This window comes from Eulemur rufifrons, chromosome 16 (assembly GCF_041146395.1).
Source record: "Eulemur rufifrons isolate Redbay chromosome 16, OSU_ERuf_1, whole genome shotgun sequence".
Classification (NCBI taxonomy): Eukaryota; Metazoa; Chordata; class Mammalia; order Primates; family Lemuridae; genus Eulemur; species Eulemur rufifrons.
Genome location: NC_090998.1, coordinates 77,282,488 through 77,298,095, shown reverse-complemented (window position 1 = coordinate 77,298,095; position 15,608 = coordinate 77,282,488). Strand labels below are relative to the sequence as shown.

Here is a 15,608-nt window from a genome sequence, read left to right as displayed (position 1 = left end):
CATGTACCCTATGAAGATATACAACTATTATGTACTCATCATAATTAAAAATAAAAAAATTTAAAACATCCTCCGCCTATTTTTCTATTTTGTATTAAGTTTTTATTTTATTGCTTTCAAGGACAGTAATATCTCTTTATCTGTCACATATATTGAGCCCTTGTGTAAAACTAAAAAGAAATGCATCCTCTCTGGGAGCCCTGGCTGCTCTGTTGTGGGCTTTTGACTCCCAGAGCAGTTGACATGAACTAAAAAATCTCATCAGTAGGCGCTCAAGCCATGTGCTGTGGGGCCTTGTAAGACAGTGTGCTGTGATCCTTGTGTAAAAGAGCTAGAGAGAAAGAAAGGAAAGGCATTTTTGCTAGAGAGGGAGAAAGATGAGTGCCAAGATCCAGAGGCAGGCAGTGTTAGAAATCTCACTGATGAGAGCAAAGAGAGAATAGCTATTCTAAGTGGCGCTGGATATCAAAATAATTCCACAGTTTTTACTTCTCCACGTCACGTTGTGGTAAATATTCTTACAGCTAAATATTTGTACAAACTATTAATTACTTCCTTAAAGTAATTCCTCCTAAGTAGAGTTTCTAGGTAAGAAGTTTGTACACTATTAAGCCTTTTAAGTAGTGTCAAATTTTCTTCTAGAAAAATTGTACCAGTTTACGTTTTCACCACCAGTTTATTATAATGTCTTTTCCTCTGCATCCTATCCATTACTGAATATTATGGACATTTTTTTACTCAATTTGATAAAAAATATATAATGGTATGTTTTTCTTTCTTTTTTTTTGTTTTCTTTGTCAGTGAGGTTGACATTTTTCATATATTATGTATTCAATATTTTTGTATTTTAATTAACAAATACTTATTGGGCACCTACAATATCCCAGTCACTGCTCTACGCACGGAAGACAGAGTGGTGGAGCTTCCATTCTAGTGGCGAGACAGGCAGTAAGCAAAAAAATACATAGTAACGTAGTATGATGTCCAGTGGTGCTAAGTCCCATCTCTAGGGGGAAAAAGAATGATGAGAGGATGCTATTTTTGACTGAAGAATCAGGGAGGGGATCTCTGAAGAGGTGGCATTTGAGCAGAAAGATAGAGCCATATGATTATCTGAGGGAAAGAGCCTTCTAGGGAGAGAGTTTCAGGTGAAACAGCTACAAGGTGCGAGCACACTTGTGTTTTTAGGAAGGGCTGTGTGGTTGGCATAGGGTGTGTGAGAAAAAGTAAGACATGAGGTTTGAGAAGAAAGCAAGGACGGATTATGTGGGTTTTAATTTTGCTAAATGGCATGAGGTAGGGAATTGAATGACTGTTTTCTCCTCCCCAATAATTAAAACATTTTTCTCAGGACTCTTCATTGAGTGATTTTTTTCTTTTTCTCCTTCTTTAAAATGTCTAGATTATTCCTATATTTATTACTGGTCTGTTTCTGGGTCCTCTCTTGTATTCATTGATCTCTATATTCTGGCACTGGAATAACACTTTTTAGTATTATTTTGTAATATGTTTTAATAATTGGTGGTACATACATCTCATTATTGTTTCTTGTTTACAATTTTTTTTTGCTGTAAATTCTACTAGATGCAATTTAGAACTTTTAGTTGAGTTGTCCCTAAAGTATCCCATAGAGATTTTTATTGGAGTTGCCTTCAATAGACATATTAATTTAGGGAGGTACAGGTTTTTCTATTGTAGCATTTATTTCATGATAAGAACAAGAATATTGATAGCAAACACTTATTGGGTATTTACTATGCTGTAGGCATTATGCTTACTGCTTGTATTGTAAAATCTCTGTATATATTTTGCTGTATTAGATTGCAAACTCTTTGGAGGAAGAGATTGTATTTCTGTATTTATTCTTTTGTTTCTTGGATCTGCCATATTTTCTTATATATAGTAAGAGCTTGGACAGTGTATGTAGAATTAAGTTATGAATAATTTCTCTTCATTCTAGGTTGCCTGAATAGTGAGGAATTGCTAGTATTACTAGAATTTAAAGACAATAGCCCTGGATCAGTGTTTTAGGAATTTGGTTTACTTGTTTAATTGAAATTTAAAAGACCATATCAGACTTACTTCAGTTATTTCTTCTTAAGTTTTTATTTTAATCAAAGCCATCCATGTGCTTTTTAGTTTGAAAATTAATGACCTTTAGTTCTGATAATTTTTTTTATAAATGATTCATTCCGTTGTTTTCTCTCTCCTGTTTTCTATGTTTTGACTTTAAGAACCTTTTTTATTCAATGTTGGAATTGCTGAGTAGGTGCTCTACTTTTCTTATGATTTCCCTTCTATTTTTCCATATCTTTGCCTTTTTTCTAATTCTCTGGGATATTTTGTCAGCTTTGTTTTCAGTTCTTCTACTGAGTTTTAAGTTTCTGCTATCCTATTTTTTTAAATTTGAGAACTCATCTCTAATTTTCTTTTTATTGCATTTTAAAAACATTCATTATCTTTTATTATTAATGATACTAGTTTTGGAAGTATTTTCTCCCTGCATAATCTAAATTGCCTTCAAGTTATATTTTTCTGTGGTTTGTTTCTAATTTTTTGTTTTGGCCTCTTTAATAATAAAAACTGTCCTCAGATGACTGGATATCTTTGGTTATTTGCTCATATTTGAAAGTGGAGGTTTTCAAAAGCTAACGGGAAGCTCTGAGTTCATGGTGTTGGGACTTATCGATTGTAGGCTTTGTGGTGGTGTGCTGGATCTGCTTGTATCAGCTTATAAAATACAATTGTTGGCATCTCTTCCCATCTCTGAGTTAAGTGACCTCAAATGGGAGTACTTACATCACAGAAGTCGATGAAGGCTGCAAGTCAGGGCTAATTCCCTCACCCCCTACGGTTTTGCCTGTTGTAAACTACTTCCTAGTACACTAGCTTTACCATAGGGTGGTCTGAGTTCCCCCACCAGGGTTCCATTGGGGGAAACTCTCACTGTCAGTATATTTAGGTCCTCTTGGATTATTTATATTTTCATAGATAAGAATATTCCAGTATACCGTCCATGTACAGTGTATAAGCCAGGCTGTACCCACAGCCTTTCAGAAGCCCAGTCAAGGAAGATGTTTATGGGTTTCAGTATTCAGTATGTAAACATTCATTCAGTATTTCATTTCTAGTTGGCACCTCTGGCCTCAGCTGTCCCTGTTATCCTCTGGTCTGGAGACTATGTATTTTATCCATGCCAGAGAATACATCTCCCATACTGCTGGGGAGACCAAGGAGCAGTTACTCTGGTGTTCTGAGAAGGGGAGGGAATCTGAGAACCTAATTGATTTAGACTTTCAACTAATGTTGTACAGTATTTCAATATTACATTCCTTTTATTTCTGAGTAGTATTCATTGTGTGGATATATTTCAATTTGTTTATCTGTTCACCTGCTAATGGACCTTTGGCTTGTTTCAGTTTTGAGCTATTATGTGTAATGCTATTATTAATATTCATGTACAAATTTTTGTAAGAACTTAAGCTTCCATTTCTCTTGACTCAATACCTAGAGTGGAATGGCTAAATTGTATGGTAGTTGTATGTTTAACTTTTTCACACATTGCCAAATTGTTTCCTTAAGTGGTTGTACTATTTTACATGCCCATTAGCAGTGTGTGAAAGTTCTGGTTGATTTATATCCTTGTCAAGATAGGTTTGTGAAGTCCTTTTAATGATGACAATTCTGATAGGTATATAGTAATATGTCACTGTGACTTTTTTAAAAAAATAAATTTTACTGTGTATATTTGAGGTATACAACCTGATGTTATGGAATACATATAGCTAGTAAAAAAGGTTATTATAATGAAGAAAATGAGCATATCCATTATCCCTCATAGTTACTCATTATTTGTGTGTGTGTGTGTGGCAAGAGCAGCTAAAATCTACTCATTTAGTTTGAATCCCACATACAGTACAATTTGATTACCTGTAGTCTTCATGTTGTACATTAGATCTCTAGACTTGTTCACCCTACATATCTGCTACTTTGTATCCTCTGACATATATCTCCCCATTTCCTCCTTCCTCCCCCTCCCCAGTAACCACTCTTTTGTTCTCTATCTCTGTATATTTGATTTTTTTTCTAGATTCCAAATATAAGTGAGATCATGCAATATTTTTCTTTTAGTGTCTGGCTTATTTCATGTAGCATAATGTCTTCCAGGCTTATCATGTTGTGGTGAATGGCAAGATCTCATTCATTTTAGGGCTCAATAATATTCCATTGTATATATGTACCACGATGTCTTTATCCATTTGTCTGTTGATGGACACTTAGGTTGTTTCCATATCCCACCTATTGTGGATAATGCTGCAATGAATATAGGAGTGCAGATATTTTTATTTAATACGAGATAGTGATTTCATTTCCTTTGGGTATGTGCCTTGAAGAGGGATTGCTGGTCATACGGTAATTCTATTTTTAATTTCTTTACAGACTTTCATAATGTTTTCCATAATGGCTGTACCAATCTGTATTCCCACCAGCAGTGTTCAAGATTCCCTTTTCTCTAGACCCTTCCAACATTTACCTTTTGACTTTTTGATAATAGGCATCCTAACGGGTGTGAAGTAGTATCTCATAATGGTTTTGATTTTCATTTCCCTGATGATTAATGATGTTGAGCATATGAGCACCTTTTCCTATACCTATTAGTCATTTGTATATCTTCTTTGGAGAAATGTTTATTCAGGTCCTTTGCCCATTTTTTTTAATCAAAGTATTTGTTTCTTTCACTATTGTATGAGTTCTTTATACATTTTGGATATGAACTCTTTATCAGATATATGGTTTACAAATATTTTTTTCCCAATGTATAGGTGGCAGTTTCATTTTGGTGGTTGTTTCCTTTGCTGTGCAGAGCTTTTTAGTTTGATGTAGTCCCATTCATTTATTTTTGCTTTTGTGGCCTGAAACTTTGATGTGATATCCAAAAAATCATTGCCAAAGTCAATGCCCGGGAGCTTTCTCCTTATATTCTCTTCGAGGAGTTTTATACTTTCTGGTTATGGATTTAGGACTTTAATCCATTTTGAGTTGATTTTTGTATATGGTGTAAGAAAAGGGTCCAATTTCATTCTTTTGCCTCTGGAAATCCAATTTTCCCCGCACCATTTATTGAAGAGACTGTTCTTTCCTCATTGTGTCCTCTTGGTGCCCTTGTCAAAAATTAATTGTCTTTATATGTTTTGATTTACTTCTGGGGTCTCTATTTTGTTCTATTGGTCTATGTGTTTGTTTTTATGCCAGTACCATACTGTTTTGATTACTATAGTTTTGTAATATAATTTGAAATCAGGAAATGTGATACCTCCAACTTTGTTTTTATTTCTCAGAATTGTTTTGGCTATTTGAGATCTTTTATGATTGCATATGAATTTTGGGATTTTTTTTCTATTTCTGTGAATTATGCCATTGGGATTTTGATAGGGATTATGTTCAAGCTGTATAATGTAAGTATGCCACATACTTAAAATTTTATGTTAATGTCTCCAAAGCAGGAGTCATTGTTTTCTCCCCATCCTGCATTACCCTCCTTCCACCAAATTTGCTTCTTTTTTTCAATTTAACATGTTAGTTAATGTTGTCATTTTCCTTCTAGTCATGTAAGTCTGAAGTATGAGTCATTATAGCCTGCTGGTTCCTGTTTCCCACTTTCCTCCAATTGATCCCTGCATCTTATTGATTCTTCTTATAATTAACTCTCAAATAAGTGCATTATATTCATTTTCATTGTCCCACCTAAGTTTAAGTCTGTCATAATCTCTTGTTTTGAATAGCTATTCATTCTCTTCTCTGAGATGCCAGTGTGCCTGGTACGTCAATTATCTTACTACTTTGTATTTATTACTTTATGTGTCTGTCTTCCCCACCATATTAATACTATGCTCTTGTAAGCAAGGACCTTGGATTATGATTTTGTGCTCTCAGTGCCTAGCTTAATATGTGACATGTAATTGGTGTACAATAAATGTTTTTGTGAGTATATGAATTACTTTGTCATTAGATGTTGTCTTTGATAGTTTTAATATCATCATGAACATGAAATAAATTTCAGTTCTGCTTTTGGAAAAGTGTCTTCAATGCCTTATTTTCCAGAAGCTAAAAATAGTTTCTTTAATTGTAGTGATTAAGGATAAAATGGACTCTTTTATATAGTTACATGTTATCAGAATATATTGTATAGTAAAACCAATGATAACTGCAAAATTGTTAGGATATTCTTATGGTTTGCAACAGTCCAAATCTTTGATTTTATTTTCAAGTATGAAATATTGATTACATTTTCTTGGTAGCAGTAGAACAGCAAGAAGAGTTTATGTTCTTCCCATAATGCAAAAATATAACTTATATAAATCACTGCCATCTCCAAATGAGTGTGTTAAAAGAGATGAGGCAAGTGTCACAAATCTTTATTCTTTGGTATAGACTATAGTAGCTGAATGTTAATTGCTTCAAGTATTTAAGTAATGATAGGGAGTAATAGTGAATTTTTGGATCTAAATTTTAATGCATGACAGTGGACACACATTTGCTAATAATTTCTGAATATAGTTATATTCCCTATTTATTTCCTTGTACGAGATAAACGAAGTTGATGTGAGAGGAACACATGAAAGATGGCAAATCATTTTCTGCATGACTAAAATTTTCATATGCAACATGCCGCTGGCTGTGGGACCATCGGGCTTCTTTTTGTTTTTCAAAGCAAAATTCTGCTTAACTGTTAACTCTGTGCTTGTGCTTTATTTGCAGCATCTGGCGAGGCCCCAATGTGAACTGCACAGACAGTTCGGGTTACACTGCTTTACACCATGCAGCCTTAAATGGACATAAGTAAGTGCCGCTTATTTGGACTGGAATCGTGTGTATTTAGTTACATGTGATGAAGTTAATTATGTCTGACAATACCTTTCTCATGTCGCCATGAGTCCATTTGGAGGGGCACCAGGCAGCAACACTGACAAGTTCGACTTGGCAGGAAGGTTGCTGAGGATGACTGGTGTGCAGAATGTAAACTGAGAGGAGAGCTCTGACATATGCAAAATCACACAGGGAGAATGAAGGAAATGACAGAATCCTGTTAGTCTTGGGTAGCTTTGGGGAGAGAATGGTATAAAACTGTTTGGCTAACACCTTTCTACCTTTTTTGGTGTCTCCCTGTATTCACCCATCGTGGGAGTATTCACTAGGAGTGAAATCTTAACCAATTCCTGCTCTTATAAGCCATGGTCACGAATATAAACCACTTTCAGGTCCTCCAGATTTAGTTAAAATGCTTCCTCTTTGTCATTCATGATTGTCTTTCTGGTTTTAAATTTCTCAACCCTGAACTTTTTTTTAACTTATGGAATTGTGTTTCAAATCATGTAATCATATACATTATGGAGAGTGAAAGAATGTGTGACCATAGCCACTACTTTATTTCCAGTATTTTAGCTAGCATTTTAGTGACAGTCAAATGTGGTGAGTCCTCTGAATGATACAGAGATGTGTCCTCCCCTACTAGAAGAAAAATGAGCCTCTTCCTGTATCTCCCCCTCCTCTCTCTTTCCTTTACACACTACTCAAGTTAGTCTTCCCAGATCTGTATCATTTCATTTCACTTTAGTTTTTTAGATGTGGCAATTACTGCTTTAAAACACTAGTTACCTTTTGCTTTCCCACCTAACATTTCTTTTATTCTGTGAATAGAGATGCAAAGGATTTATTATACTTGACTGTAAGCTTGGTGGCCATAAAGCTCTCAATGTAAGATATTTATTATTTTTTGTCATTATTTATCATTATCACATTTTTTCTCTTATAACTTATTGTGTAAATCTAACTATCCGTCAGTTTGGAGAATCATTTGAATTACATAAAATATTTTGAACTTAATGTTTCATCATTTGGATGCTTAGTATTGGAATTCCCAAATTATATTTCTTTTCATCTAGTCCCTATTCTCTATTATGCCATATTATACCATCTAACTTAGAAATTTTTATTTTGCTGGATCTTTTTTTTGTTTTAGCTATCCTTCTATAGAGTGGAAAACATGTCTAGATATCTAAATCTTTTAAAGGTGATTATTATTAATATTATTTGTTTTTCTTTGCTGGGTCATCAGGAACAAAGGCAAATTAAATCAGCCCAAAGCATAGAATACTGATGGCTTCCTTGACCGTCTAAATTGTGGTTTCAGGGTATTATCATATTTCTAAGTTCCAACTGGGAAGATAAACTCTGTCAAATCTAATGGGCAGACTATCATGGGCCTGACCAGTTTGAGCCCTACTACTTTTCTTGTTCCTTCTCAGATTGGCGTTGTCAGCACTTCTCAAAATAACATTGTCCCCAAATGAATTAGCATTCATACCCTTCCTTGATTTTCAGTGAAGTACTTATTAAACATTATTGACTTACATATGACAGACTGTGAAGTTCTAACCATTGAAATATGTTTTCCTGTGGTCCACTGCATAATTTTTGGTTCTTATTGGCAATTTAGAAAGTGACTATAATTTAAGCAAATTGAATAGTAATCATTAAGGTTATCATAAAGAGATGGGGGATTTGACCAGGTATCTTTTAAGATCTCTTTTATTATAGATATTCTATGAGAATTATTTATCTCTGCTTTTGTCCAAAGGTCTTAGTTATCTTTTCTTTTCAACACTTTCTAGTAAGATTTTACTCAGTGTCATCCTGTAGACATTGGAAAAAGCAGGAAAACTCTAGTCCTATCTTCCCATCTCTGCTGGTTGTGTGACCTTGAGCCACTTATTTAATGTCTCTAAGCCTCAGTTCAATAGACTGAATACATTGGCTGGATATTCTTCATTGGTCCTTATAATTATAACATTTTATGATATATTGTGTTGGTATTATTTTTGGTTCTGTTATGTACTATGATGCTATAATTCTGAAAATTGGTTTTTCTTGTAAAGTATATGCTTCCTGATTTTGCATGTTTAAATTAGCTATGGACTTTACATTTAGAGATCATTTATTCTACCCGATCCCCCTCACCTCCCTCATTTTATAGATATAGAAAAAAGGCCCATCTAGATAAGTGACTTAGTGGCCACTTAGATATTAAAGTAAGGTTGTGTCTACAGCCTAAGTCTTCTCGTTCCAAGTCTGTGCTTTTACTCTGCATTATCTCCCCTTTGTGGCTAAATTCTTTTTGGCTTTTCTTTCTCACACTATGTATTTCTGGGTTGCCTCCCATTATCATCACATAGTATGTTAACATGGAATGCTAATTTTAATATTGGCTTAAAAGATGTTTAAAGGAGAAAAAGAATGTCATAGAATATATCTCAGACCCAGAGAAGAATGGTATTTCTTTGCTTTTGCTATTCTCATTTAGCATAGGTAATTAGCAATGATTATGTGGTTTCCTTCCCAAGCAAGCCTTAGCAGTCAGCATAGAAGCATATCATTTCCATGTTTGTTGTATCCATCTGCTCTGGATTGTTTCCATAAACATTATGATTTCTAGGCTAAAGTTCATGGAATCATAGAACTAGAATTAATGTTACAGGGTCCTGTGGTTTATTCTTTTGCTTCAAGCACAGGTTTTCCCCCTACACCCAACATATAATCTAAGGCCTTCGTATTGCAGATTAAACCTGTTTCCTTTTGTATGTTGTATTGGGAACCCTTGTTTATCAATGCTAGTTAATCCACAATGGAGCATCATTTTGTACCTGAAATGCATTATTCCATATTGAACAATTCATCTTTTGTTAGCCAAATCAGGACTACGTACTCTATTGGTGATTTCCTGGGTCATTTGTAATTACAGATTAGAAGATTATTACTTTCAAATGATAGAAAAAATCATGGTTACTAGAACAAAATCTACTAGCAGCTATTATAAATTATTTCAATAGATAGAGTTGAGACTCATCTATTTCTTTTTCTCTCTTTTTAAAATATGGAGGATTCATTGTATCACGTATTTCTACTACAAATTTGAATCCCTTAATTCTCTTCTGAATAGCAATTGGCTCGCTGGCTTCCTCCCTTCCTCCCTCCCTTCCCTCCCGCTTTCTCTAATCCCTCCTTTCCTCCTTCCTTTCTTCCCTCTTCTTCTTTCCTTCCTTCCATCTTTCCCTCCTTCCCTCCCTTCCTCTTTCCTTCATTGCTCTTCTTTCTTCTGACTTTCCTTCTCTCTTCTTTTCTTCCTTTCTTTTTCAATAATAATCTTATCATTCCTTATAAGGTTATACTAGACCTATATTTTCATATTTCATTTCAGTTCTTCTTCTCTACTTACCAAATTACTGCTTATCTTTTTCTTGTTAAGTCCCATCTTATTAAACTATTTTGGGTATATTGTGATGTTTGGATGCTGTTTTGAAAAATGTCAGCAAATTGTTATCGTAGCTTTGAAATATGTATATTTTTTGATATGTGTGGGGTTACAATGTTTTCTATTCTTCTAATTTTTAAAGTATTTAATGCTCGCTAGATCTCATTTTCTGTAATCCAAATTGTATGTCAAATTGGATCTAGAATCCAGAGAGTAAGCTATCTATGTTTTTGCTTTGCTCTTTCTTAGGTATTCTAATGAAAGGGGGGTACCTCCTCTAAAAATTCTATAATCTGGTCCCTGAAGTAGCTCTTTGAATGACTACAAACATCTCTGGTCTGATTACTTCTTTCCTTGATAAGGATATTAACTGTTTAAAATTTGCCTTCATTCATTCTGTAATCTAGAAGTCTAAGAGAGTGAATTCAATGTATAAAGAAACTTCAGTTAGCAAATGGAATGTATTGTCCTGTAGTCTTTTGGTCATGTCAAACACATCTGCAACTTTATTCGCATTAAAGAGAAGTAAAAGCTTCCAGAAAATCTGAAATCAAAAGGGCCTGATTGAATTTGAGAGTTTCATTAGTTTGTTAATTGTGCATCCATATGAAGATGATTTGCATTTATTTTGAAGTTCTTTGAACTCTATCAACAAGCGAGAGAGGATGGAACAAAATAAACATCTTTGGTTGTGACTTAATTACAGGGGATCCTGCTGTTGAGGCAAAGAAATTTGAATGTTGATTCTTCCCAATTAATTTAATTTTACTTAGAACTTATTGAAAGACATTTCATATTAACCAGAAGTGTATTTATATCTATCAAAAGTGAATACAGGCTGGGCACAGTGGCTCATGCCTGTAATCTCAGCACTTTGGGAGGTCAAGGCAGGAGGGTCATTTGAGTCCAGAGTTGGAGACCAGCTTGGGCAACATAGTGAGACACCATCTCTACAAAAAATAGAAAAAATTAGCCAGGTGGCATGGTGGTACATGCCTGTAGTCCCAGCTACTCAGGAGGCTGAGGCAGGATGATCATTTGAGCCTAGAAATTGGAGGCTTCAGTGAGCTGTCATCATGCCACTGCACTCCAGCCTGGGCAACAGAGCAATACCCTGTCTCTCTCTTTCTCTTAAAAAAAAAAAAAAAGTGCAAATTAAATAATATAGTAGCAAAAATCAATACTTTTAGAATTTCTGTTTTTACCTGAACTTATATATATTAGCTTTAAGCTACAAATACTGTGATTATTTAAATTGGATTATTATTAAATCTAACTTGATATTTTGTTTTATTCCTGGGAAATGGAATTTTTTTTCTGTGATCCCATTAACCCATTTACTTTAGGGTTTCAGAGTATTTCTTATTCTTCAAATGCTGGATATTGAGAAAGATTGCTACTTTATGTTTAAGATATAGCAATTATTTTGCTGCTTGCTATTCTACAGATATTGATCAGCAGTATAATTTAATATTTCATGCCAGGTAACCAAGCAGAGTCAACATGTTCATTTATTGATACCTCCGAATAAGATATAAGGCTCAACTTAAATAAAAATAAATAATAATACTGTGCAGAAGCTTTTTACCTTGGTATAATCTCATTTGTCTGTATTCGCTTTTGTTACCTATGTCTTTGAGGTGTTACACAAAAAGTCTTTTCCCAGACCAATGTCCTGAAGTGTTTCCCCAATGTTTTCTTCTAGTAATTTCATAGTTTCAGGTCTTAGGTTTAATCCATTTTGATTTGAGTTTTATATTTGGTGAGAGATAAGAGTCTAGCTTCATTCTTCTAAATGTGATTATCTAGTTTTACCAACATCAACAAAGTGAAAAGACAACCTACAGGATGGAAGAAAATATTTGAAAACTATCCACCCAACAAGGGATTAAAAACCAGAATATATAAGGAACTCAAAGAACTCAATAGCAAAAACCCAGATAATCTGATTAAAAAATAAGCAAAAAAAATCTGAATAGACATTTCTCAAAAGAAGACTTAGAAATGGCCAAAAAGTAGATGAAAAATGCTCAAGATCACTAATCCTCAGGGAAATGCAAATCAAAACCACAATGAGATATCTTCTCACCTCAATTAAAATGGCTTTTATCAAAAAAACAAAAATAATGTATGCTGGATAGGATGCAGAGAAAGGAGAATGCAAGTATACTACTGATGGGAATGCAAATTAGTACAGCCACTATGAGAGACAGCATGGAAATTTCTCAAAAATCTAAAAATAGAATTACCATATGGTTCAGCAATGCCACTGCTGGGTATATATATCCAAAAGAAAGGAAGTCAGAGTATCTAAGAGATATCTTCACACCCATGTTGATTGAAGCACTATTTTTAATAGCTGAGATTTGGAATCAACCTAAGTATCTATCAATGAACAGATAAAGAAAATATGGTACATATACACAATGGAATATTATTCAGCCATAAAAAGAATGAAATCCTGTCATTTGCAGCAACTTAGATGGAACTGGAGGTCATTAAGTTAAGTGAAATAAGCCAGGCACAGAAAGACAAATTTGCATGTTTTCACTCATACATGGGAGCTAAAAAAGTGAATCTCATGGAGGCAGAGAGTTGATTGATTGGTGTTTACCAGAGTCTGGGAAGGGAAGGAGATGGGGGAGATGAAGAGAGGTTGGTTAATGGGTACAAACATGCAGTTAGATAGAAGGAATAAGATCTAGTGTTTGAAATACAATAAGGTGACTGTAGTTTACAGTAAAGTGTAGCTCAAAATAGCTAGAAGAGAGGAATTGGAATGTTCTCAATGTGAAGGAAAGGTAAATGTTTGAGGTGATAGATAGTCCAATTACCCTGATTTGGTCATTATGCATTGTATGCATGTATCAAAATATCACATGTACTCCCAAATATGTACAACTATTATATAACAATCAAAATAATAATACTAATGATACTGAGTTGATGCTATTCTACTGTTAACTACTCTTCTAATGTAGATATTACAGAAAGTGCCTGAAATTTAATTTGTTCTTAATGAGCCTGGATTAAAACAGCCTATTTAACTCATATTACTTGTGATATATCATAAGAAAGTTTAATGACAATTTGTTGATTAATACTTTATTCTACATGTGATTCAGTAAAACCGACAGGCACTTATTTGATCAGAGATGTAACTTTATATTTCACAAGAATGTTTTAACACTAGAAATCTGAGCTCAGCCAGTTCATTAACTGATATCTCTACATAAGTTATAGAGCTCAATTTAAACAAAAATTTAAAGACAAACTTAAATTTAAAAATAACCACATTTAATAAACTACTCAAATACATTTAAGAAACTTAGATAAAAAGTTTAGTTATAACCTATAAATAGTGATTAGGATCTTAGTGTTTACTAAAGGCACTTTTGCAAAGATATAGATTATTCTTTTTTGATTTAGATATTAAATGGTGGTAATACTACACAATAAAAAAATGATCAGTAAGTCAATTTTTAACATAGGCATTTTTTCACTGTATCATAAGTCTTCCTGATAAAAAAAGAAGACTGTATATCACATACGTTATTAGAAAATGTCAACAATATTTGAGCCAAAGAACAAATGAAATTCTGAATGATTTGAGAGAATAAAAGGAAATAAAGTTGATGATCCCATCTATCTTTCTTTCCCCTTTCCTCTTTGAAAGGAAATGCTTTATAAGAACAGGTTTCAGAATATTTCTTTATTCGCTTAGGCATTGGGGAATGAGATTTCTCTCTCTCTTCACAATTGTCTTTGACATTAATTTGGAGAAATCTATTTTGTAGTAGGATAAATTCTACTTTTTAGATCCAGCTATTTAGTTTGAGAAGCTTGTATTATTTACCTTTTAAGTGCTCAAAATATTTTAATTAAAAAAAAATCACTGGGAACGTTTAACATTGCAACAGCCTTCCTCAAGAATCACTTTTGATCATATATCATTTTACAATCATGTCTGCTTATCATTTGATTCACACCATAACCTTTGAGACTGGCAGCAAGATATAATCTCTATATTCTATTTTAACAATATTTGTGAAAGAGACAGAGCTTATTTGATTTGCTTAAGGTAACCAAGTTAGTAAGTAGCAGAGAGCTGGGACTTCAGATCTTCTGGTTCTTAGCTGCTTTTGTTATTCATCGTTATTGAATACTCATTATCTTATAGAAATTATTTATTTATGTCAGAATGGAAGACAACTCTTTTTTGTTTTTAATTAAACTGATATGGTTGGAAACATGACAACTCTTGCATGGCAGGAAGATGGGGAAAAGCCTGTGAACTGGATAACTTTAAGTTTTCTTCTGATTTTCAGATTCTCTTTTTCAAAGGCGATTTGCTATAAGCGTTTTCATTTTTAAAGGATTTTATCTTTCCTCGAGACAAGTACTAATATTGGTATAGTACTTTACTATTTATTGAGCAACTTCTTTTCTATAATCTCATTGAATGCTCTTGCCAGTCTTGAGTAGTAAGCATTGTTATTACAGCATCTTCTAAGTTAAAGAAAAAGAAAATGAGACTAAATACAATCATGTCACTTAATGATGGGGACACATTCTGAGAAATGTGTTGTTAGGCAATTTTGTCATTGTGCGAACGTTATAGAGCACACTTACACAAGCCTAGATGGCATAGCCTGCTACACACTTAGGCTACATGGTATAGTCTATTGATTGCTCCTAGACTATAATCCTGTACAGCATGTTACTGTACCAAGTACTTCAGGCAGTTACAACATAATGGAAAATATTTGTGTATCTAGACTTATCTAAACATAGACAAGGTACTGTAAAAATACGGTAATATGATCTTTTGGGACCACCGTGGTATATGTGTACAGTTCATTGTTGATGGAAATGTCATGTGGCAAATGACTGTAATTTCTCCTGGGTCACAGCATCAGATCCTGTAAAATAATACTGGTATTTAAAAAGAAATTTTAAAATAAGATTTATTTCTTCATTTCTCAGAAATTTTATTGTTAGAAGATGTAGGACTCCTTGGAGTTTTGCAAATATTTATACAACATATTCTTGGTTCTTTCATGATGATTGCATACATTTAGCAACTAAGTGCAATGTTGTGAGTTCTACCATTTACTCTAATTTTATGTTGTATCATGTCTGGTTTTCTTGTGAGCTATCAGAGTTCTAATCTTGCTTCTATTCAAACTTCCTCCAACTTTTCTCATTTGTTACTTGCATTTAGAGTCTGATTTTATGAAATATTTTAATTTAGATCTTTCTGTTACATTCACCCGCCTCATTGGTGATTTGTTATATA

At 33.7% G+C, this 15,608-nt stretch overlaps 1 protein-coding gene across 6 annotated transcripts in view; it reads left to right on the top strand.

The window, feature by feature from the left end:
• ANKS1B (ankyrin repeat and sterile alpha motif domain containing 1B) overlaps positions 1–15,608 on the top strand; it is a 967,677-nt gene that overhangs the window by 119,776 nt on the left and 832,293 nt on the right. For all 6 annotated transcript variants that reach the window (XM_069490549.1, XM_069490547.1, XM_069490546.1 and 3 more), the window contains exon 2: positions 6,760–6,840. In XM_069490549.1, the coding sequence (XP_069346650.1) occupies positions 6,760–6,840 (81 nt within the window). The remainder of the gene's footprint in view (positions 1–6,759; positions 6,841–15,608) is intronic.